Below are 26,105 nucleotides of genomic sequence, written 5' to 3' on the forward strand. Positions count from 1 at the left end.
AACGGGAGGAAAACACATACATAATTCTTCACAGTGATGACTGGTTCCGTTCTCCAGAGCCCTGAGAGGGTAAGTGTCTCGCCCAAGGTTACTCAGCTAGTTTGAACAAATCAGAACTGGGATTAAACCTCAGTCTGTTCACTTCAGAGCCCCATATTCTTGCTTCTGTTTCTCTGTTAAAGCCACAGGCCTTAGTTTAATCATTTCCCAACAACTTCTTTAAAATGGTGTTTTTCATCTGTATCCTATGCTTCTGTAGTAACAAGACAACATCAAATCATGATAACGACCAATGGTTCTTTTAGAACAGTTCTGTTCTAAATTACCAAGTAGTAACCTATGTAACTCCAACCATGGTTAACTTAGAACATACAAATAATGTAGGAAACTCTTATAACTCAGAAGAGAATTGAGATGATCTTCCAACATTATTATTATTCAGCACGGAAATTAAGGAAGTGCTATTAATATACAAACTTTGATTAGATTTTGCGCATAAATGTGTTAAGAATTTTGGGGGTCATGAACTCTTTCAGGTCAGTGAATTTCATTCGTAAGTCCCAAAGCCAGCAATATGAAAGATGAGAAAAGGTAACAACAGGGTCAGAACCACATGGTGTAGCTTTCAGTGACTTGCATTGGACCCTGGGAATGCAGACTGATAAAGTTCCTTCAGTAAAGTTTCCTTCAAAAACACGGTGTGGCTGGACCTTTAACTCCCATTTCATAAGTCCTTGTAAGGTTCCATGAATTTATCCAACCTTTTTGAATTGGTTAGTATTTGAGGTTTGTGTGTTGATGAGTGTGTATGTGTTTTATATATAAATATACTTTCTATTGAATGCACATTTAGCCTATATATATATACTAATATACACACTTACGTATATTTATCCTACCAGTACAGCTCCATTTATAAAGCTGTTTTTGAGACTAACCCAGTGAAGATGAGGGTAAACCAGCAAAAAAAAAAAAAAAAAAAAAAGGCTCAAACAGCAACCAGGTAAAAAATAAATTCTGGGACACTATGTTTAATAAGGCAGAGAGCAAGACGTGACCTCTGTGTTCTTCAGATACCTAGGCTGGGTACAGGGTGGAGAGCTTTAAGATGAAGTCTCATAAATATGACTGTGGTGGCCAGTTGTAGCTTAAAATAGCAAAATGAAAAAAATTCAGTCTTGCTTTTCAAGACTGACTGGGACAGGTGTCATAAAAGAAGCTGTGCATGGCGAAGTGCAGGTCTTGATGGGAAGAAGCTTCCCGGCAGTGAGAAAATAAAGGTGCAGGAAGTACACATACAGAACAAGTTGTAGATTTTTTTTTTTCTTCAAGAAAAAGATCTAGCACTCATTTAAACCTGTGAAGAATTTGCTGAAAAGTTAGTACAGTTTCTTTATGTTAAACCTAAAACTTCTCCAAAGACATGAAAAGAGCAAAGTATAATTATGGGTACTTATTGTATGTGTGCATGGGGTTCAAACCTGATCTAGCAGGGCTGCCTTAGGTCTTACAGTGATTCAGAAGAAAGGTAGGGTACGTCTCCAAGTAAACTTGGCAGGTGATCACAGTAATGGCTAAGAAAAAAGCGCAGGTGGTTTTCAGGAGTTGTGATGCTGAAACAGAAGACCGCTCGCTGGTCTATTTGTTGCTATTTGTTGATAAGGTTCTAGGATACCTCTACTGCCACCACCCAAGCTGCCCTATCGCAAAATCCTGCAGAAATGTTGGTATCTCACAGAATGCGCGTCTCCTGGAACATGAGCCCACGTGCAACCACTGCCCGCAGGAGCCCGAGATTTGAGGAAGGCTGCAGGATAATCCTTGCTGTCGCTCCCCTTCCCCCACCTCTTGAATACAGGTAATTAACTTGCTCTAGTGTCCACTTATGTCCCAGAAGACTCTCTGTGTTTCTAGGAGATCAGTATCCAGGGTGATCCTGAGGATAGGTCAGAACCTCCTGGAATATTCAGTGTTGAACTTAAACTTAGTAACAGCCAATGTTTCTGGAAGACTTACTCTGGGCCAGGCACTGTGCTAAGAACTTTCTAAGTATCAACTCCCAACAATCTTACCCTACAGGTTACAGACGAAGAAACCAAGGCCCAGAGCAGTCAGGAAACCTGCCCAAGGTCACACAGCTGGTGAACACCACAGCTGGGATTTGAACCTAAATCTGGTGTCAGAGGTCATTAGCCTCTACTGTCCCAATGAGCTGGCCGACTAAAACTGCAGATGACTGGGCCAGCCACCCTACAAGTGGTGATTCTGACTCAAAAGTAGATCTCTCACAGCTGCCCACCGAGAGCACTCACAGATTCAGTCTGGTGTTCCCTCTAATACCTGCTTTGGTGGGAATGTTTCTGTGACCTTCCAGGTTGCTGTTGGTACACCTCTAACTTACAGTGTCTTTTTATTTCAAAATTGTATGTAGTGCGCTTTTGTTTGTTTGAAAGGTCATTCGCTGCCTTTATAATGATTCTGTCACATCCTAACTCTAAAGAAAACAGTTACCAGGGGTGTGAAAGGCAGCTTTCTGTTACTCTTAGGAAGAGGAAGTTAATTGTTAAACTAACTCAGCCTCGACTTAGTTTAACTTAGTTGTTAAACTAACTGAGGTGCCCACTCAGCCTCGACTCCCAGGTCCTGACAGAGGTACAGAGCTGCCTGGCCTCCCTTCTCCCTCGGGGTGTGTAAGGGAACCCGAGAGACCAACCTACCGAGCTGGAGGATGCTGGGCTAATTCTAAGAAGCCAGCGGTTGTGCACATCAGTGAGACAGATGCTGTTGCTAAACACGAAGGCTGTGAACTTACCAAGAATACCTATTACAGAAAAGAGCTCGGTAACACCTAATATGTGGGACATGGGGCATGCACTTTCCCCTGGGGAGTACTGGAAGTCAACTGGACCCCACTACTGGGTACCCAAAGGTATACACAACATGGCCTTGCATTGTTTGAAGGTCCCCCTTGTAAGTCAGGCAAACTAATACTAATATTTATGTGAAGTTTCATTAACCTATGGATATAAATGCTGAAAGCCAAATGAGAAGTGAGTTACTACATTTAACAAATTCAATAGTGATATTATCATCATATATATTACAGTTATAATATCAGGATGCTGATAGATCAATGTTAATTTTTTTTTAAAAGAATGCTTACTGAACAGCCTCATGTTCTGCTTTGAAAACCATTTATCCAGACTGTCAAACAGTTAATCATGCTAATCTGATTAATTTATATTTAGATAATTAAAAAGATGAGAATTTTTAAAAAAGGTGGGAACCAGTGTTAGATTTATCTAAATTTCAAACATAATTTAATCCACAAAATGAATTTCAATGCTTAGCCTACGTGTAGTTTGAACAGACAGAAGAAACTGATGCCAAGTCACTAATCTGTGCACCAGAAATTAACACATCTTAAACTGACGATAATGTCAGTTAAAAAATAAAAGAAACTGGTTGTATTATATTCTTGTTGGCTAGAAATACTAGTCCACACCTTTATGCAAATATGTCTCTGAAATTACTAGTAAATATTTGGGCTGGCTCTGGCTTCCTTACAGTCTGTTCCAGGTCAAGAGACAAGTCATTTTTTTTTTAAATAAAAAACTAGGTAGCTTCAGATTTTATAAATTATACAGAATTAGTACTTTATCAAATTCTGTAGATCACTAACAAGTATCACTGAATGAGGACGTAGACATTTACCAATAACTGAAAACTTTCTGGTTGACTACTAAAAACCTTAAATGCTCAAGACTGATAATAAAAACCAGCATCTACCAGAAAACTGAAATTTAGGAGCATTTATACCCTGAGGAGTTAGAAGACCAAGGGAATTTTCTTAAGCAGTTGAAAAATTTCAGTTCTCTTTTGGGAAAGAAAAATGTTCTGGCTGTAAAATCTGGCTATCAAGTAAAATCCAAACTAAATATTTATGAGAGTAATTCACAATAGCTAGAAAAGATGTTCTTTGGTCTAAAGATGCTGGCTGTTGTTGGGGTGGAGTCAAAGGACAGGTTAAGAACTGAGCAAGCAGCAGCCGCGCTGTCTCCCCGGCAAGACCTCAGAGTGGCTGGCCCTCCACAGGGGCCGAGATTCCTTTCTAGCCATCAGTCAGCTACTTCTGTGGGCTGCGTGTGTGTGTCCCCTGCTCCCACCTTCACACACTGAAGCCCCAACACCAGATGCCATGGTATTTGGAGGAGGGGCCTCTGGGAGGTAATGAGGTCATGAGGATGGAGCCCCCATGATGGCATTACCGCCCTTGGGAGGAGACAGCCTGCTGCTTTCCTCTATCCGCCCTGTGTGGCCACAGTGGGAAGGGGGCCTGCATTCTAGGAACCATGGAGTGGGTTCTCATCAGACACCAAATCTGCTGGTGCCCTGATCTTGGGAATCTTCAGTCTCTAAAACTGTGAGAAATACACGTTTGCTGTTTAAGCCACCCAGTCTATGGAATTTTTGTTACAGCCATCAGAGCTAAGACAGCCACGATGAAGCTCAGCCCCAGGTACTGGTAAAGCCATGCTCAGTGTGATGCTGTAACCTGCAGGTCAGGTCAGCCTGCCTGCATGAAGCCAGTAGGGAGGAACTTCTGCCCCGAGGGCCCTGTGCTGGCCAAGCTGCAAGGGCTAAGCGCTGCTCTAGCCCGTGCTCAGCAGGACTCTGCTAGCCTGGGTGCCACCCCGGTGCAGGTCACCTGAGCAGCCACCCCAAAGCCCAACCCCAGGAAGGGGAGGGCGGGCGCATCGTGCACAACTTACTGAATTGGCTTCTTTTTCCAAAGGAGGGCACGGGTCGTTGCTCGCTGGGTTCTTTGGTATGGCAAGTTCAGACGTCTTAGATTTGGGCTCAGCTTTGCTTTCTTTGGCAACTGGTTTTGTCACAGATTTCGGGGGGCTCCACTTGTTGGGCGATGGCTTGTGCGCCAGCACGGCAGGAGGGTGGCCGGGCCCCTCGTCGTCCTCCACGGGCGGGTGCTGTGGGGCGTTCAGTTTCACGTAGTAGCCGTGGTACTGAGAGTGCAGCTCCCCGTTACTGGGGTTGGGGACGTGGTGGCGGCCAGAGTACTTGGAGTGGGGCATGACTGCCCCCACCTCCCTGGAGGGAGCCTTGGATGCCAAGGGCTGGTTGACGACGGCCGTCACCTGCTCATTGACCGTGCTCCTGCCGTCCAGGTTGAGTCTGGCCCCCGAGCTGGGGTTCTGCTTCCTTGCCGGCTTGGGGGAGGGAGGGCGGCCTTGTCTGGGGCTCGGCTCTGGGGACCCTGGCGGTGTTGTGCCTTTGCGATAAAAGTGAGGCGACTCCTTTGGCGTGGGTGGCTTTTCCGGTACCTTTTCTTCAGGCTTCTCTTTAGCATCCACACCTTCCTGTGATCTCTGTCTGATATAATCTGGGCCTGGGGAGAAGATGGACACAGAAGGGGAGGTGACAAAACAAAAATAAGGCACAAAGGCTTGTTCCTCGTGGTCGCTACTGACATATTTTTGCTCAATCAGCTTAGCCTTTCCTCTTTCTCTCTTAAATGTATTTACGAGGCTTTGACTAAGCACCAGAGCGTTTCCTTCCCCGGGAGAAAAGATTATTTATTGCTGAAAAAGTTGTACGTTAATATATGCCATTACTTATACTATTTTGGTAGCTGTAAAAGTTACAGTTCTGACTTCCCTGATAATTACACTGTTTCTTCCTGCCAGCAGAATTCACATGGATGGAGTGCTGGTGACAACACTGTAATTAATCTGCACGTTTAAATTGCATGGTATAACATAAACACATAATGTATACACTCATATACAAAAAAACTGACTCGTGTATTTGATGTTTAATATATTAGAACATTTAAGTGTATTAAATCAATGTTTAGTAAAGTATCTACACTGTAAGAGGATGTGCAGATAACTTTTTTGGTGGGACAGATAACATTTTTAATGACAATTCATCAAAGGATCATTTAAACTTCCTAGTTAGGAATAACCTCTGACACTTAGGTTACACTTTACAGAGTAATTTACTCGGACTCCCTTCACCGCCTGGATTTGCATCAGCAGTGTTTCTGAGGGCCTCAAAGTCAAGCCAAGGCAGTTGTCTTTGGCTCTGTAGTCTCAGGATTTTCCCCCCTTTTCTGAATACTTTAGAATTGTATAACAATCATATGTTATTTTTATAAACGGAAAAAAATTCATTTAAAAACCAGGACCTTGGTGCAGTTATTTTATGGGCAGATTTTGGGAGGAATGAGGTGTAAAGAGAATGTGCACCACAAGCTGGTATTGGCAGTGACAGCTTAAGGAGGGCCTCTCCGGGGCTCTGACACATGCTCCCCGGCAGTGCCCTCCCCGCTTGGCACTGCCTCCCAGCCCCTCCCCAGGAACCAGGTCCTGCACCAGCTTCAGCTACCACTCCACCCATCAGCCACTTTTCATCTCAGGAAGGTGAAGTCAAAAGTTACACAGTCCAGTTGGCGCTCTTCTCTGCAAATGGGCAGCAGCTGAAACGTCATCTCTGGAGCAGAAATCACCCACTAACTGCCTTACAGGAGGCTGCACCTCTGGTCAACTCCATGGCATCGCATCCGCTGACTTCCCTTCCTGCCCCGCCTCCAAGCCCTAGCTCAGAGGGGCTGGAGAGCAATTATCCTTAACTGTTTAAAATGTAAACTGCCTGCTTGTAATTGCTCTTCCTGGGGTGGTCTGAGCGATGGAGCAGTCACTGCTGTGAGCCTGCTATTTATCACAAAACATATTTTCCAAAATTTAAAGCCTCACCAAAATCTTAGGACGCAGGCATTTTCCAGTTTGCGTTGATGTGGGAATAGCTGTAGCAGCTGAAAAAAACCAAAAGTCACATAGCTCCTGTGTATCCTTAAGATAAAACAGAACGTGACATGTAATATAGTAAGCCTAGAAATGAGAATTCCCGAGAACCCACATTTGTAGGTTGTACTCGGGGCCAGAAGCGTAATAGCCAAAGCATAGCAGCATTATCTCCCATGCCATCCTCCAGAAGCCACATCCACCCCTCGGGGTTCCGACTTCCCCAACAGGTCAAGATTGCATGCTAACAAGTGAGATTTCCTTTCCGGTCTTGGTGAAGTGCTGCCTTTTAAATGGTTGGCAATTTTCTTTTAAATGCTCCATCAAAAATGGCAGTATGAATTCTTGGAACAGAAGGATCTCACTTGAGTAGCGAAAAAGAGGAAATGGCAATTATTCAAAAGGTGCTTTCTGCTTCTGAATTCTTTCTTGGTGCGCTGACGGGACCACACCGCCCAAAGACGCATCAGCAGGAGCGCAGGAGAGCGATGCTCCTCATCGGCAGGCGTGCCCCTGCCTGTAAAAACCCATTTATGGACATTTACACTGGTCTTGCATGGAGAAGCCCCTCATCTACTGCAAGTATGTTTTTATACAACCCCAACTCTGCCGTGCCTTGTTTACATATTTTTCTCTCTCCCCTCTACCCCAAATTTCCTCAGCCTTGGTTTTATTTGTGCTTTACTGTTATCCAGTGTTCCATCATCACTGAAACACCTGTCTAGGCATGGGAGCAAATGTTCTGTGCAAAGGTAACAGTCAAGAGCCAATGGATTTTTTAACCTAAGCAACATAGCTCTGAAACACAAGTTACAAGAACTTTTAATGTCTTCAATCTATGGGGTAAGTGCAAAAGGTATTTTGCAAATCTTTCTATTTTAGGATTAAGGCATATTAAAAACTAATGTTTAACTTAAGCACATGCACAGAAACGAATGGGAGAACAGACTCTGGCAAACAGGACCAGTTCTACATTCTTAAAGTTAGAAGGAAATGACAGTCACTGAACCATGAGAAATAAAGCTGTCACACAGCCCAAGCGCTTCATTTTGAAAAAGCGAGACCCTAACAGTGACGCTTACAAGTTTAGGATTTATCCGGGTGACTGCTGGTCTCACCTGCATTTCCTGCAGAAAGCAGATTAGAAGCTGAAACGGGAGCTGCTCTGACAGATCCCAGAAGTGACAGCGGCCAGCAAAGGCTGACACTGCATAGCTACGAGAGAGCGTTGATTTGGGAGGAGACTCAAGGCAATTCAGTAATAGTGGGGCCAAGAAAAAGAATTTTTAAAAAAGTGATAGGCTTTAGTTATCACTGGAAACCCCTATAGTACTTGGACACAAAGCACAGTTTCAAACACTTTGTAAAGGACAAAGCTCTTCCTACGTCTTCATTTACACGGTCGTGATCAGGCTAAGCAGAGAACGATGTAGCCACTGGAGGAATTTTTATTAATGGACTTTCATGAAGCTACTCTGTATTCCAATGAATGTATTCATTATGTTTATTAACTCTCAAATACTCCTCTAATCACTCCTTTTAGATCTTTAGAAACCTCATGTATTGCTCTTCTGGACAGTTTTCCTGTCCTAAGTGTCCTAGGAAAGGCATTTCTTACATGAGTACTTGTGCCCGCCTCCGAAGACCAGATTTTCAGGCATAATGGTTCAGATTTATCTACAGAGCTTCTGATGATATTTGAAATCTGTTGAGGTCAAAGCATTTACCAGAACAGTGGAAGCATATTCCAGCACCACCTTTCAGATTACAAAAAGAAAATTCCTAGCTTTATTATAAAGACTGGCTGGATAAGGGAATAAACGTACTTCCAAAGCAGTGGCTCTGTATTTGCTGCCTAGCAGAGGCACCTGGGGTGCAAGTCCCAGAGACTTCAGTAAGTAGGCATGGAAGTCTAGAAATACTGATGGGTAACAGTTGCTCCAGGTGTAACGCTGGTGTACCCAGTACAGACACTGAACAGCACGCCAGAAAGCATGCTGCCTAGAGGCAGACCGAACTCCAGCCCTGCCCAGCTGCGTCCAGTGGGAAATGGTTCCACCATGGCGGAGTCGGCTGAGGACTGGCCAGTTAAACGAAGACAGATTTTCCAGGGGAAGATAAAGTGCTTTTTAAACAAGATATTTAATATAATGCAGAGGACAGAAGTTTTTCCTGGACAACATTCCTGGAAGGCACACGTTGTGCCTGCTACTTGTTCTGTGTAGTAACGCGTGTCAGCACCGCAATGCCAGCAGCAGAGGCTTGATGCGACGCAGCAGTTCATTAAAAAGGCGAGTCAGGATGTTGCCAGGGAGGGAAATTATGACAAGTGTTGATAGTTGTTGCAGTCAGCATTTTTCACTGTTTTGTAGACAGTATTTATGAATCCTAAGGGATTTTTCTTCCCCTCTGGGGATTCATATTGGGAAGAAGTCAGATACAGGTCACCTGCTCACTGACATGCCACACAACACGGAACAACAACATTCAGCACATGTCATCCACCCACACGGAAAGGTTACTCGTTCCAGTTGGCACGAAGGCTCTGAACAGAGACAGCAGATGGTAACAGCCGGGTATCCAGCTAGTTCTTCATAGGTGAGCCTCAGTGACATGGCTGGGCCCAGAAGGAACACCAGGGAGACACCCCAGGACAAATGTCTACAAGGGCAGTGCTGCTAGCAAATGCCTTGTAGCAATACCAGAAGTCATTACATAGAAATTAGATATTTTTGAGGGAGCCTGCCAATCAGTAAAAGAGGACCAGACTGAAAGTTTTTGTGTATAGTTGCAGGATCACTTTCATATGCTATGTGGAAAGAATGCCACTTTCCTGGAGGACTTTAGAGTCCTGTCTGTAATAATACTGCAACTTCTGTGAACACAGCCATAGCACTCTCGTCTGCAAGCCATGGGGACGGCCACCCAGAGCACTACCCACGGCAGACGTTCAATCCACATGTGTGCGGAACTGAATCCACCGGAATGGGTAAGTGGCAGGGATAACCAGCAAACCTATGAATTACTAATTTCATGTCAACTGGTGGATTATTCCATTTCCCTTTTTCTATGAAAAAAATTTACTCAGAATTTTGGGTTTGGAAAGTGAGTTTAGAAAATCATCTATTGACAGGATGCTTGTCTTTTCTTAACCAAAAATATTACATAGTAATGGTTAGCACAATTATATAATGAAAATGAAAATATAAATTCTTAAGATGTCTAGTTCATACCAGAAGTGTGAGCTTAGTCATCTACCGACTCAAAATAACCTATACTAAGACTTCAAGTGATCGACATACTGTGTGTGTGGACATACATGCTGTTACACACTGAGTGTCTCATGTGCTGAAGCCCCAACCCCAAGGTGATGTTATTTGCAGGTGAGGCCTTTGGGAGATAATTTACATTAGTTCATGATGGGCTTAATGCTCTTACAAAAAGAGGAAGAGACAGGAGAATTCTCACTCTTCGGGTACATGTACTGGGGAGATACCACGTGAGAACATGGTGAGACAGCCATCTGTGAGCCAGAAAGATGGACATGACCAGAACCCTACCATGCTGGCACCCTGATCTTGGACTTCCAGCCTTCAGAACTGGGAGAAGTAAACAGCTACTGTGTAAGCCAACCAGTTTAAAGTACTTTGTTATAGCAGCCAGTGCTGACTAATACACACATACTGCAACACAGGAAGACAAGCTTGTTGGGGGGGGGGGTGGTGGTTGTCTCCCCAGAGGGCTCCAAATGATACACTTACCACATTCTCAGTCTTTTTAAACCCATGGACCAGTCATCCCCACAACTGATAAGTAGCACTTGGAATTAAAAACAAAAGCATCTCGATGGAAAGGAAACTCAAAACAGTGGAGCAGCACTTGGAATTAAAAACAAAAGCGTCTCGATGGAAAGGAAACTCAAAACAGTGGAGCAAAGAGCCATACATACGGTTTTCCAATCCTCTTCCCCCCACGTCCCACTCCCCCTACCTCCTTAGTGATCATCCAGTCTCACCTCATCCTCCCTGGCTCAGACACCCAATTGCATCAGCACTTTGAAGCACAGCCATCCCTCGGGGCAGACGCACATCACCCACACTCACAAGACTGATGTATGACACCAGAAGGCCAAGTCATTGGCTTACAATGGGCAATGTAAATGTCACCGAGGCCAGAGACTTGCCCTGATACCACCACTGCATGCTTTCCCAGCTGGCAGACCTCCACGAGGAGCTCAACCAAAATTAGAAGGTTACTGGCCAATGTGGAATCGGGACAGGAGCACGAGATGAATCAAGTATCTGATGGCATCGGGCTGAGCAAGCCTGATGAGTCCATTGCCTCAGTCGGGTGATCCTGCCAATAAAGCCATACACGGCTGGCTACGGCTCCCTGCACCCTTCTCCATAACAGAAATGCCCTTGCCAGTGCAACTGCACCACTCCAAGGTTTTGGCCATAGCTTCACCCTCCTCTGCAGAGTGGGTGGATGGGCACTGCCAAGTTGTTCGTCTGTGACTTTTTTCTATACTGCTTTGGGTGACCAAGTCTTTAGAAGTTTTAAATACACGCAATCAGGTCACAAGGAGATCTTGCTGTACTACAGCTCTGCTGTCACTTATGATCACTTGCTACACCTTGGTGCAGTCTCATGGGCTCTTTTTAAAGTTTAACTCAGAATATTTCCTGGGGGACGATGCACTGTGTCACTCATACTCTTGGCAATTCAGGTTTCGGTGTACGTATACAGTTATCTACGTGCATTCACATACATCCATTTGTCTGCTTTTTATTATATTAGAACTCGGCCCTTTGACTGATAAAGCCATCACACGTATTTTTCCCCTTAGTATTTAATTGAACTGTAGAATAATACAGTTTTAAACCAAAAGTGTAAGACTGAACTAAGATGGTAAATATCTGAAAATTCTGCCAGCTCCGGAACAGAGATAACTTATACTTTGAGCACTTTCATGGTAAACTGTGACAGACATCCCTTTTCCCAGGATTAACAACTTCTATGCACGGCACATCCATTACAAACAAAGGCAACATTGATATCTGAGATACGTAAATTAAACAAGCAGCCTGACTCGGAAAAAGTACTTGAAAGCCCTTTTAGAAATGTCTCTCTGATTTGATCACCCTGTAAATGCAGAGTGGAAAGCATGAGTTATGCTCCCTTGAGAAGATCAATAATACTCTGTACAGAAAGGGCTTTCTATACTGTTGCTGAAGGAAGTGTTGGCTGTGGGTCAAAGGGGACTGCAGCCGTCCCTCTTAGCTCTTGTCTCAAATAGATCCCTTGTCATCTCCTGCAACTGTGATGTATTCATTACAGATGGACAACTTGCTTATGTGAAACTGTCTTAGCTAGGAAAGGGTGGAATTACATTTTCCCACAATACTTTCCCCCCCTCAAATGCTTTCGCACCATAAAAGGCTTTTAAAACCATTTAGTCTGGAAAATTGAGATGACCTCCCGTATCATTTACCTCTCGTTAACACCTAATGGAAATCTCCCGGGGGACACTATATCCCAACAGAATTAACAACAGAATCAAGGAAATACCATCTGCAGACAATAGTAAATTTGTCTGCTTCCAAATCAGCTCTGGCCCAGGGCTGCTCGGTGAAGCTGCGCACTGTCTCCTGACCACTGAGCTGCCCCCAGCGGCAGTGCTACTGGGGAGACATCCCTCCCCGCTGGCTGAACCCTCTCCCCAGCTCTCACCCCCTAGAACACGTAGTTGCCCTAGACTTACGTCCAGGGAAGCATGGGTTTCCAGGAGACCGTTTATTTCTACTGCAAAAACTGGAAATTTCCCCTTTCCTGAGAAAATACACGTATGTAGTCAATGATTTAATCCCTCCTAGAGGTTTAAAAGAGAGATGTGCGCGCCCGCGCACACACACACAACCCACCGTTCATCACGCTGGTTACCTCCCTTGAACTATTAGAGCAGTCACTCTGTGACAACTCAGCAACTAGACTGGGCCCCTCCCCAGACTCTCATAAAACTGAGTCTTGTTAACATGACCTTTTACTGTCTTCATTCTCTGCAGGAAAGACAACAACAAAACCGAACAACCCGTATCATTTCCTTCTCATTCTCCCATCCTTTATCTCACCAAGTTTCTAGCTTTACACGGATTCTTGCTCTTCTGTTCACCTTGACTTACCCTGTTCATGTAGTCACACTAATGCCCAAATATACCTCCACCACTGGGACCCAACAGGTATTGGATACATACGTTATGCAGGGAGCTGGTTATCCAGCTTGATTTAATAGAAACCAATGTGGGAAAACTCTTTACCAAGAAAATGTAAATTTCTATATTTATAAATTTAGAACATTTCTTTTGGCCTCTGCCTAAAAATCTGTTGATCCCTCAATCAATGGGAAGATGTTGTTTCTAAAACAACAGAGAAACATACATAAAAAGGTAGGGACTGCCATTTCATTAACACCAGTATATTATAGAGAGGGATGGAAACAGTCTACTAGGAAATCACTAAGAAGTGAGTTAAATATTTAAACTTACTGTAAATATTTGTTTGTCGCTGTTTTATAACATTAGAGAGGCAGATGATCTGGACTGATTTTGTGTGTATTGGTTGTTACTTTCATTTCTTTTATCATGACATACATTTTCGATCTGTGCAGGCTCACCTGTTGTTTAAGTGGCATATACTTCCTTACATCCTAACCGAGATAGGAGGGAAGGGGCAGGGCATAGCCACTGAAGGAATAACAGGGCAACTGAAGACAGGACAAACTAGTTAGAACCAACTTCCAGTAGACCTTGAGCCTCATGGCACACCCACAGGCACCAGGACAGCTCCTGGGCTGACCATAAAAGGTCCAAAAGTGGGTGAGGAGGCCCAGTTCCTGGAAATCCCTGCCCCTTCCCCAACATAGCTGGAGTAATCCTCTTACTCATTAGCGTATGAACTTACCCAGCCCCTAAAAACAAACAGCCCTGCACCTGTGGTCACTTGTTCTCTTGCCTCCTGAGACCCCCGCACTCTATGGAGTGTGTTATTTCTCTAAACTTGCTTCCACTTTGCTGTGCCTCACTCCTGAATTCTCTCCTTTTCAAGCCAAGAACCTACTCTCGGGCAACACAACCACATCCCTTTGAGATATATTTAAAGGAAGGTCAGAGCACTAATTGGCTCTTCTTTTACTGCTAATGGGGTTGTTTACAGGTGCCTCTGATTTTGAGGTATTTGTTTTAGCATCTGCAATGGTTCCCTGACACTCCAATACGATTTCTGAGATACTTTTAGATTCTCGTCTCCTTTACTGCTATCAGCTCACAGTTGCTGCTGTGGTGACTGTGGTTGAGGGGTGGGAGGTTTGAGGACGGTTGGGAGAGTGGGGGAGGTGGGGGTTGGAGAGGGTTGGGGGGAGTGGAGGAGGCGGGGGCTGGGGAGTTGGGAAGGGTTGGGGGTTGGGGGGAGTAGGGGGAGGTGGGAAGGGAAAAGAAGGTCACTGGGGAACCAGCCAAATATCACTTAAGATGTGATGACTCTATGCTCCCACTTGTTTTGTAGTGTTCCTGAAATTCACCAGGCACAGGCCTTGGGGTTAAACAAAGGAGAGCGGGAACCGGAGGCAACGATCCCACCTCCCCCATCACAGGACAACGGCCCTACCTGGCTGGTAGAAGTCAGGCGACAGCTCCCGGGCCACGGCTCTCGCGATGTCGCACTCCTGGCGGGCCGCCAGCGCAGCCTGGTCGGCGGCGTCGGCCTTGGCTCTGGCGTGCGCGGTCCTGCAGGGGCACAAAGGGTGGTCAGCACGCGGGGCTCCTTGCTAATTACGCAGGCCCAGCGAACAGTCTCCCCGGCAGGCGCAGGCGGGCGGGGGGCGGGGAGAGAAATGCTAATTGTGATCCTGGCCCCACACCTGCAGCAGGAAGTGTTAACAGCCTCACAGCTGTGAGACATCAGTGATAATCACACAGATGAAACCACCTGTGAATTGACTCAACCGTTCTCTCCAGGTTCATGAAAGTAAAAGTAAGTTCGGTGCGGCTTACTGCAAAGCTTGGTGTTCAAAACTTCGGATCAAATTCCCTGTTTACTTTGGTTGGCATTCCCCCTTGCCTACCACAACCATGGAGAGTAGAATTAGAGCCTGTGAATTAATACAGAGTTCATGGGTTTAATTCCTATGGTGGAGTCAGTACAAGACTTTGAATAAGAAAGCTCTGCCCTGGTGTGCTGGTAAAGTAGCTGTCTGGGGGAAACAGTAAAACTGATCTGTAGCACTGACTGGTTTCCATGGTGTATATACAGTCCCGTCAAGGCCAATTCAAACTACCAGCGTGACACTGCAGAATGTGTCGCTGGGACGAGATGCCCGCGGTGGGCTCTCCCCAGCCTGCAGGGGCAGACCACTGGGTCTGCTTGGAGAATGTGCAGAAGAGGGTTCCAAGGAATCTACGGAGTTGCTCTGTAAGCACGTTTCTGTTGGGAAACAAAAAGAGGGCAAGGCTGGAGAGGAGGAAATGGTTCTCTTCTCCCTGACCCCTCCTCACTCACTGAAACCACCTACCTTTCTAGGGGACCAAGGCCAGGGAGAAAGCGGCAGGGTTAAGAATGGGGCTTCTCATGGCAAGACAGGGGAACCGATGTCTGTCTGCCCAAGGAGAGGGGATTGGAGAGTAAGACCCTGGGTCATCCACTTCCAAAGATCTTGTCCAGTTAGTATTTAGATGATGATCTTGGGCACGTATTTCTTGTAATTCTGTGAACTTTTTATTTTCTTTTTGTACCACTAGGCAGGGCTACAGATAACTAGTAGTAAAAGCTTAAGAAAAGTCTTAAGAGGTGCTGGCATAAATTTCAGAGTCAGCAGGAGACGAAAAGGTGCAAAATGGCATTACACCACAGCTGGACTCAGGAGAGAAAACCCAGGTGGCACCTAGAGGCGGCCAGCAGATGGGATTCCTGGGACCAGACTGCACGAAGGAAAAATGGGGAGGATGGGGTCTGGCCTGAGACCACAGCTAACTGGTAGGAGGCTCCATTCTCAAATTACATTCTCCAGCTACCTCCTCTCATCCTGTGCTCTCTGGGGCCCACTTCACTCCTACTGAGGACCCAGCTGAGCCTGGCGGCTTAATGTACTGGAATGTGAATGTCATGGAGTTTTTTTTTTTTTTTTTTATTCTTGGGATTTTTAACTTCTTATCCTCTACTGTATTCCCAAGGCAAAGGACACTGCCTGGCACATAATATTTGTTGAGGACCTACTTTATAAATAAAGGAATGAGTGATAACTTCCTTAGTCAACAGCTGTGTAGTTACTTAAAAATGAACAGATTGACAAAACTAGAGAGAGACGACCAGTGATTGCCGAGGGTTTGGGGTGAAAGTGGTGAGGGACGAACAGGCAGGTCACCGGGAATGCTTAGGGAAGCGAAACTATTCTGTACAGTCCTTCAATGGGGGGATATGTGGCATCATACATTTGTCAAAACCCACTGAACTTTACAATGCAAAGAGTGAACCCTAATGTAAAGTATGGACTTCAGTTAACACCATTGTATCCATGCTGGTTCACCAGTTGTACCAAATGTACCAAATGTACCAAATGTACCCACTGATGCAGATGTTAGTAACGGGGGAACCTGCGCGTGGGGGCGGGGGAAGAGGTGTACTGAGACTCTGTACTTTCTGCTCAATTTACCATAAAGTTAAAACTGCACTAAAAAGTCTATTAATTAACAATAAATGAATCAAATTCCAATAATCAAATTTGTTGTTTCTGAATCATGGAGGATGTTTTAGATCTCTGTCTATAGGGTATGGAGACAAAATCAAGAGGGTAAGAACATATTCCTAAAGACTCAGCTGTAGCAAGCCCCCCCAACCCCCCGCAGGGGGCCATCACTGATGGTGCTCTAGTCCCACGTGTTGTACCTGCAACTCAATGGATGCCGTCCGATATGTTCTTTCAGTTTCTCAGAATCTCAACTCTTTTTTTCCCAGAACTGTTTTCCATTTTACCTGCTATTCTTAGCTAGAGCCTAATTATGTAGGGGTACCATAATTAATGAAGCCACAAGAGAACAGTTATCTTGCCTTCTAATAAGATCTGCTAGCCCTTCAATGATAAATTTACAAAACTCAAAATACCATTTATTCTGACACCATCAGAACCCACCACCCCAGAGTCAAATAAAACGGTAGTAGGATTTCCACCACTTTTACAGCATGCTCAACTGGAGACCAAAGACAGCTTGACCTTTCTGCAAATGTATTTTGGAAGCACAGCATCAGTGAAGCCTTAACTCTTTGCTTTTTCACTTGCTCCTTCCTGTAAGACCATATAAGGGGGGCAGCTTTCTGTCTAGATCCCTTCCCTGTGTTGATGCTCCTGCACGGCGGGCAAGATGAGTCCAAACCACATTCAAACCTGAAGCCAGGTGTCTGCTCAGGAGCCCTGGTCCTGACAACAGGGAGTAGAAGAGGACCCATCTGAGTTTGCTGTCACAAGCTCTGTGCAGCCCAGCCACTGACACATCTCGATTTTGCCCAGGGAAAAATCTGGGCTTGACCCAGATTTTGTTATTTTTGTGTTCAAATCCCAGGCTCGGTTCTAGAGCAACACACGACCCCTTTCATCAGCCAACTGGTAAGACATGACACTGTTCATGGGTTGGGCGGATGGGGGCTCGGGCTAGGCGTTCTCGGGAGATTGGCAGAAACAACTAAGAGTGGATGCCCCGCTGCGGTGGCTGGTCACATGGAGGACCTACATCCGTGCAAGGAGCATGCGCGCCTGAGAAGCCTTTCATTTATTCAGAAGACTGCTGACTTCCATAATCTTCAGACCCTCATGAATCTCCAAATGCCATTATTATCACCTATACTTTCTCCCACAAAATGTAGAAAAAAACTAATGAAAAACATCTTTCAGTTAGGCACCAGCTGTTCACTTTCTTTTAGGGTCTTTTTTTTTTTTTTTTTTACAAATAAACCCAAGTTTTGACTCGAAAGAGTTACTACACGTGGGTGAAGAGACGCAGGGAGACCCGGGCAGCTGGCAGAGCTCACCCAGCAGCCAGCGACGCCTTCTGGCAAAGAAGCCCTGCAAAGATCACTCATGAGGAGTCGAAACAATGTGGAATTTCTGAATGTAAAGCATCACCTGTACTTAAGAACTTAATTACGACTTCTTTTTCCAATCAGTAGTTTGATGAGAATCTGAGATTTTTGTTTTCCTTAGCGACTAAAAATAGTGTTTCATGAACTCTCAAATCACCTTACTCAGAATATAACAATCTGGCTTTCTCAACTTTTCTTAAACATAATAATGCTTTTACCAAAAAAGCATATGAACAGTCCACACTGAACATGCCCAGCATATACTACTAAGGTACATGCTGGCCCCTTAGATATCTGTCCCAACTTCTAACTTCTTTTATACACTTACTCACTCACATAGCTGATAAAGATTTTAGTCTAGAGTGGACAGAAACTTTGCTAAAGGTAAGACTGTTTACAATATTTATAATTTTCTATTTCTACTTTTTAGAGATTTTCTTCCCAATGATAAACTGCTTCAAGAAACATGCTAATTCTGATGTCTCAAAATTTGTTATATATCAAGTCAAAGTCAGTTTACTGATGTGACTCTGAAAATTGGATGGTAGAGGCTATCACCTAATTGGTTCAGGAGTTGGACATGTGATTTACTTTGACATCCAAGTATGCAAAAAAAAAAAAAAAAAAGCAACATTTAAAAGTAAGAGCAATTGTCCATAAGAATCCAAATCTCTGTCAATGGCAACCCCCTGCTTCCAGCTGCTGAAGCCGAAACACTTTAAGTCATCCTTAATCCCTCCCCTCTCTTTCACACGCCACATCCACGGGCAGCAAAGGCAGCTGACACCACCTTCAAAATACACCTGTAACTCAAACACGTCCCGTTCTCATCACCGCGCCTGCCCTGGTCACACCTCGTCACCTCTCACGGGGTTACTGCAACAGAACTGACCTCCCTGCTTTTATCCTCACAAGATGACCATTCTATTTCCCTTTCGGTTCTCTTGAAATTGCCTGACAATAACCAAAACTTCCCTGCGTTATGGCAACGTGTAAGAAAATGCAAAAAAAGACCTGTTAGCCTCCCTTTTGGACGATGACACTATTCACTTATGAGAGACCTAGCTATGCAAAACCCACTTATCTCGTGCATACAGTTGTAGCCCTTTTGGAGAAGAAATCAGTCTGTTAAGTGAACACTATTCTTGGCAGGAACAAGAACCAGGTAGCTCCCCAGGTCTCAGCCAAGAAGCAAAGGCATGATTTCCAAGTCACTGTACCTGTAAGAAACCGGGTCTTTCAATACTGATTTGGTTCTCTGGTAAGACCAACTCGACAAGGCTCAGCATATATACCCCTCCTGCTTAGGTACGTGTGGGCCCCTGAGATGTCTCTCCCAGCTTCTAACTTTCCATCTTTTATACGTCTGTTCACTGCCATAGCTGACAAAGATTTTAATCTGCAACGGGCAGTGATTTGGTTTGGGAAGACTGCTTCTTATGGGTCCAAGCTTTACATTGATTAGTTCTTGAATGTTAATTTCCTTCCTAAATTGCTGCTTTTGTTGTTTAAAAGACAGAACTTGGAATAGTAACTTTGAGACTGCATTCTTAGGTCCTGGCTAAAACAAGTTACATCATCAGCAAACAGTTGTCTTTTTTTGCCAGAGCAGTTCTTTGCTTCCTTTCCGAAAAGCATGAGCAAGTTATCCAGATATAAAGTGTAAACTAAGGGGTATGGTATCCCCATGAAACTTCGGTATGTGCTCGTTCAAGGGCCCAGGCTTTGCCGAGGTAGGATGATACACAGTCTGAAAGTACAGGTGGCCAGAGACCAGGCTGAGGCCAGTCTAGTCACAGGTGACCCCGTCCCTGAGATCAGAAGGCTAACCCTGTCACTTTAGCTGTCTTAGAGATGCCTTCTTGGACTCATAATTCCTAGCATACCCTTGGCTTTTTATCAGAGGGGAGGTAGGAGGAACCAGGACTCATACAAAGAATGTTTCCTTCCCTTTTATGAAGTGCTGTCCATTGAAGATCTAGGTGATACGTTCCTCTGAAAAGTTTAGTGCCAGGAAAAATTTGGCCTCGGATGACACACTGGTGTGCTTCCTTGCATCATACAATGAGACCTGCATTGTCTGCTGTCTCTATGTCACAGCTACCCAGAAAACAAGTAAATTACCCTCCATCTATGTGTGTGCTGATCCTCTAACGACATGGCTTTAACGTTCCCTGGTGTCAGGAATGCTATTATGTATGTGACTTATGATGCCCTGTAAAGCCTGTTTGGAAACTGGCAGGATATTGGGGGAAAAAAAAAAGGCCGCAACAATAAGCTCTTGTTACACTGAGTTTTCTGAACGTTAGCCCCTTGACAGTGTGTGATGCTTAGGGACGTATGTGACATCCTGGGGACAGCAGAGATGACGACTGAGCATCTTTTATAGAATTTTTTTTTCCCTACATCCAGAACATTTTCAAGCTTGGAAAATAAGTCCTTGTTCTCAAGTACTTTACAGGCTTTATTCCCTAATATTTGGTCAAACTTAATAAGCTTAAAGGCTGTGTTCTCTGGACAGGCCAGGTCAAAAGCACACTTCTAATCCTTGGCAGGAGTACACTAAATCATTGGCTACCTTCTACTTTATTCTGAATTTTATAAAATTTATCTAAAATTTACCTTCTTATGTAATTTATGCATTGAGAACAATCTGACATAAAAAACAAATTTAAGGGATGTCTTATTCTTGAAATAATTTTTAGAGAAAAGGCCTTTTTAATGAGGGCTCTTCTACAGTTCAAAAACATAACCACTAAGTACGATCAAAACTTTACTTTGAAATATCACCTGCAACTCACTGAATGGGAGAAATTATTTGCTGATCATGTATCTGATAATGGTATCCAGAATATATAAAGAACTCTTACAACTCAATAAGAACAAAAATAAGAACTGAAAAAATGGGAAAAGGACTTGAATAGACAGTTCTGCAAAGAAGATATACAAATGGCCAATAAGCACATGAAAAAGTGTTCATCACTCATCGTAAGGGAAATACAAATCAAAATCACAATGAGAGCAGCCGCCTCTTTCTCTCCTTCTTCGGAGACGGACGGCCTGCACTCTGTCTATGGAGTGTGTACCTACTTTTAATCTGAGCACCCAACCCCCACACTTAGTGGCCTTTCTCTTGCTTTTCAATGTATCTCTCTGAATAAATCTACCTTCACTCAAAAAAAAAAAAAAATCACAATGAGATGCTACCTCACACTCATTAGGATGGCTACTATTAAACAAAACAAAACAAAACCCAGAAAAGCACAAGCGTTGACAAGGATGTGGAAAAATTACAAACCTTGTGCACTGTTGGTGGGAATGCAAAATGGTGCAGCTGCTGTAGAAAACAGTATGGTTGTTCCCTCCAAAATTAAAAACAGAATTACCACATGATCCACCAATTCAACTCTAGGGTATGTAACCAAAAAATTGAAACAGAATCTCAAGAGATATCTGTACACCCATGTTCACAGCAGCATCATTCGCAATAGCCAGAAGGTAGAAACCACCCAAGTGTCCATCAGTGAATGAATGGAAAAAGAAAATGTGGCACATACATACATGGAATATTATTCAACCCTAACAAGGGAGGAAATTCTGACACATGCTACATCATGGATGAACTTTGAGGACCTTATGCCAAGTGAAACAAGCCTGTCACAGAAGGACAAGTTTCCTATAACTCCATTCATAGGCGGGTCCTATAGAACAGTCATATTCATAGAGTCAGAAAGCAGAGGGGTGGTTACCAGTGGCTGGGAGGAGGGAGAATGGGAAGCTGTTATTCGATGGGTATAGAGTTTTAGTTCTGCAAGATAAGAAAATTCTGGAGACTGGCTGCAGAGCAATGTGAAATCACTTAACACTACTGGACTGTATGCTAAAGATGGTTAGGATGGTAAATTAATTAAACTTAATTAATTAATTAAACTCAATTAAACTAAAAAAAAATCACCCATGAACAAGTAATTCTAGAACATCTCGTGTCCAGAGGAAGTGAGGAGAAAACCACAGGTTGGGCTCTGAGAGGAGAAGCTGCTTCACTAACCCCAGCCAGGGCAAGCCAAGTCTGAGGAGGGGAAAGGCGGTAAGAAAAGGACCGCCTGAGGGACATTTTAAGGGAGAAGTGTCAGGACTTTGAAACCTGAGAGCAGATTCCAAATCTGTTCTGCCAGCCCTTAACCTGCAGCCTAGCACAGAGACTGTCCTTGACAGATACTAGTGGTGGGATAAGTACATAGGAAAGAAGGAGAGAAACATAAAAGATAACCGCAAGGTTTCCAACATGGTATCCAGATGAATGACTTTTCTACAGAGGGAGACTGTGCAGGTGGGAAGGGAGACGGTTTGAAAGTGATGACAAGTTCAGTCTTAGGAAAGTAGGATTTTACATGACACGGGCGTTTCTAGTTGGACTTAACAGGGCTGCAGTGCAGGTAAGGGTCAAGGTCCACATCAGGAACAGGGGCAACTTGATCACAGATGATGAGTTCACAGAAGGTGGATGAACCCATCAAGTACATGAGTTGAAAAAGCAAAGAACTAAGGATGGAGACAAAAACGTCCCAGGGACCTGCAGAAGGAAGGCAGTAAAGCGAGAGGCAGGCGCGTGCAGGTGGAAGGTGAACTTGCAACAGAACTGCTCAAAGTTCTTGTTCTTGGATGACTTCCACGTGCCTCTTAGGAGTCAGGTGGGTCGGAGCTGAATGTATCGCTTCTCTGGGGCAGCTGTACTGATTGGCTGAGTTTTGGTCAGTGAGAAGGAACAAGCTCAGTTAGCATCTGAGAAAGGGACGAGGGTGAGGGCTGAGGGGAGGCGGCTGAATTTGATAAGAATCAACAAGAAGGCCACTGTGGAAGCCAGACCGAAAGGGGTCGGTGAGGAAGGAGCACAGGAAGCAGAGGAAGCAGGTGTGGGCCACATGCTGGTGACTTGTGACCCAGAAAGGAAGGAGGAAATCTGGACAGTAACCAGAGGGATCAGCTGCGCCAAGGGAAAAGATGTTTTACTTGTATCAGTGAGAGCTGATCCTTTTGGAAGGTGGGAAGAAAGATGCTCAGAGAACAGAAGAGAAGGAAGAAGCTTTGAGAAGGTGCCATATTCTAGATAAAGCAAAATAAAGGAAATGGGAAAAAACCTGAGAACCAGTGCCGGGCTGCTCCAATGTTTTCAATTTGAAGGCTCCTCAGCTTGAAAGAGACAGGCAGTTCTGTGAGCTCTGGAACCAGACAGACCTGGGTTTAAACATCCTGGCTGTCACTTTAGCTTCAGTTTCTTTACATGTAAAATGGGGGTGACATTACCTTGTGGAGATGTTCTGGATCAGAACTGAATATGAAGTACTTAGTACTAATGTAAAGAGGGTATTTAGTTGATAAATGGCCAATATTAGTCTTCTGCTGAGATTTAGGGCTGGCAGGGAAAATCTAGGGGCTTAAAGAGGTGAAGATTTGGAATCAGCACTGTACAAAAGCTCTAAGGAATGGAAGAAAGGAAAACTGGAATTGCTGAACAGGACTGGACCGGGAGAACCTGATTTTAGGTCAGCATGATTCTGCATCTTCATCTGGCAGGGATCTCTTTTCTGGGAGAAGTAGAGAAGAAAGAAGGGGGCCTTGAAGCAGGATAGAGACTCAGCCAAGAAGGATGGAGATGTACCCATCACAGAGCTTTGGGGAGGGAGGGAGGGCACACAGCCAGTGGTGGGCATTGGACCGGATGAAATACAAAAAGGTCAGGACCCAGGGAACAATGTGGAGGCAATCTGATAACTGTAAAGTCATATAAATGCAGACTATTATGAGTTTCATGTGCTTTTTAACTGGAATAAGGCGTTTGTCTTTCCTACAGCAAATTTCATAGAAACTGCCTTATTCTGATTAAACGTGGCTTACGACTAAAGGGTGTACTAAAAGATGTATCTTTAGTTCTGGTTCCCAGACAGATTATTTTAAAATGGATGCATATTCTATAAAATGAAACCACATCTAATCATGACTACATTTCTTTCTCGTGCTGTAATAGAACCATCTGGGTGTATCCTAAAAACACTTTGCAACCTTCAGGATCTGGGAAGACCCTCTGGGTAGTCATGAGATCTGTCATGTCAATGCTGTTTTTATTTCCACACTAATGTGGTTATGCTTCTTGTCCTTTGCCGGTGGCCACTGTGGGTACAGATTCAAGTATGAGTAAGAGTTAGAGCAACTGAAGACAATCTAATGGTCGAGACACAAGTGGCAGCTAGCAGGGTCCAGCTGAGTGACAAAGTGGCCCAGGGCCTGGGACACAGGCAGGCCTGCCTTCCGCTGACGGCGGCAAGTGCCCACTGGATGTGCGCTCGGTGGTGCTGAAGCGATTCCATTTCATAAACGCTCGGACATTAAAAAACGAAGCAAACGTTATTCATGCCCTTAAAGTGGTGTAAACTATTCAGAACTCCTTCTTGAACTCACAGTTGAAACACAGTCTCTTGGGTAGTAAAAGATCCACTTTGTGAATTTTTGTGTATTACCTAAAGAGGCTCCCTACAAATCCCAAATCTAGTGATCCAGACCTGCCACGACAGTGAACAATGAAGGCGTCCATTCCTCTACTGGGCGTTTGATACTGAACAGTACGAACGAGATCTTGCTGGGGACTGGCCCTGCAAAACCATTCTGTGTCTTAAGCTCTGTTACAGTCAGCGGAGCTTGTGGAGTGGGGGAGTTTTCAACAGGACTGCTTCGCAAGAAATGCCAGAACAGGAGGGAAACAGTCATTCTCCCAGCAGACCAGCTTCACTCACTCGCTTCACGTTTCCTGGTAGGAACTGTAACTCCGTTTTCCCAACTGCTTCACACCTGGTCCATGACAAGGAGTCATTCAAGAGTTCAATTAAGAAGTCCCTGACTATTTTTACTTTAAATCTTTAGTCTTTTGCTACAACAGCACAAAGGATTTTCTCCGATTTACGTTAACCTTCTGGTTCTGAGGAAGTAGCTCCTGAAAAGTTCTGCTTTACCAGACAGATTCAAAGCCACAATTAGAACTGGAAGGGCCTCTGAGAGACCACAGAGTCTGTCCTCTGTGGTCAAATATGTAGTCTCCCTTCTGTAGGGATTTAAGACTCAGAGAGACCAATGAACATATTCCAAGTCACACAGCAATTCAGTGGCACAAACAGGCAGAGCCCAGGTCTCCTAAGCTTTAGGGCAAAGCTAGATGGCTGTGCTGTGGAAAGAGATTTCTGTACCACTGTCTTCTAGATTTTGTTTTAGCAAACATGCTGTTATTTATTTCATCTTCTAGTTATTTTTCTTTATTATTTTTCTAGTTAAATTTTTCTTTCTGCTATAAATATTCTTTCATACCCACAGTCTTATCCTCCTATATTCATGCTTTCTCTTTGAGACTGTTGCCTTCCTTATTTTTCTATTCAATTATCTTTAATATTAATAGACTTTCAATTTCCACTGAAAAAATGCAAATTTTGAGCTCTTTCCCTATGTATTTTTTAAACCAGTTTTGGCTGACTTTCAAATGAAATCCAGCTTAGAAAACATCTCACTAAAGACTATGGGAAAGATGTGATTTTTATCAAGGTTATTCTTTACTAGGAACATTTTAGGTGGTGTTAAAAATACTGCAGATTCATCTAGCTCATAGTTGCCGTCCCCAAATCACCAAATTAGTAATTAACGCCTCCAAGTTTAAAAGGAAATATCAGAAGATTATCCAGTTCTTCCTGAATTCTTAAAAATTTTCTTTTTTCCTCATGAGGATCTTAAAAAATTTGTTGTGATTTTACCTGTTTTAAGCATTTGCTATGTTAAGCTTGAGAACAGAAATTTTTCATTCCAGTCCTCAATGGATACAACAATAGCTTGCCCAAGGACACTGAGGAAAAACAGAGGCAGAAACAGATGACTGGCTTTCTGTTTAGTACCTTTGAATAAAAGTAACACTTGGTACAGTCTGGGGTGGGGAGTGAGCAAAGGCAGTTTCAAGATGAATACACGTAGGCTGAGATGAAAATGTGTGCCTCTCTTTCATGAGAGATGAAATAAGTCAAAGACTCATGTTAAATTCTGGCTCAAATAATAATACGTTTGTCTCCTCTCAGTCCTGATAGGTGGGCAACGATCTGCTTCAATACTGCATCCTTGTGGGACTTA

At 44.1% G+C, this 26,105-nt stretch overlaps 1 protein-coding gene and 1 long non-coding RNA gene across 8 annotated transcripts in view; one reads left to right on the forward strand and one right to left on the reverse strand.

Annotated features, from left to right (window-relative positions):
- Positions 1-14,525, forward strand: part of LOC116149631 (uncharacterized) — a 135,438-nt gene extending 120,913 nt beyond the window's left edge. For 2 of the 4 annotated variants that reach the window (XR_010378484.1, XR_010378485.1), the window contains 4 exons: positions 7,286-7,406; positions 7,520-7,667; positions 9,712-9,813; positions 14,385-14,525. This is a non-coding gene — a long non-coding RNA (uncharacterized LOC116149631). Of the gene's footprint in view, positions 1-7,285; positions 7,668-9,711; positions 9,814-14,384 lie in introns of all 4 variants that reach the window. The other 2 variants (XR_010378483.1, XR_010378486.1) reach the window with 2 other exon arrangements.
- JPH1 (junctophilin 1) overlaps positions 1-26,105 on the reverse strand; it is a 73,703-nt gene that overhangs the window by 4,186 nt on the left and 43,412 nt on the right. For all 4 annotated transcript variants that reach the window (XM_064480891.1, XM_010979417.3, XM_064480890.1 and 1 more), the window contains exons 3-4: positions 14,487-14,605; positions 4,773-5,407 (exon numbers count right to left, since the gene is read on the reverse strand). In XM_064480891.1, the coding sequence (XP_064336961.1) occupies positions 4,773-5,407; positions 14,487-14,605 (754 nt within the window). The remainder of the gene's footprint in view (positions 1-4,772; positions 5,408-14,486; positions 14,606-26,105) is intronic.

The sequence above is a fragment of the Camelus dromedarius genome, chromosome 30 (genome assembly GCF_036321535.1).
Source record: "Camelus dromedarius isolate mCamDro1 chromosome 30, mCamDro1.pat, whole genome shotgun sequence".
NCBI classification, from domain to species: Eukaryota; Metazoa; Chordata; class Mammalia; order Artiodactyla; family Camelidae; genus Camelus; species Camelus dromedarius.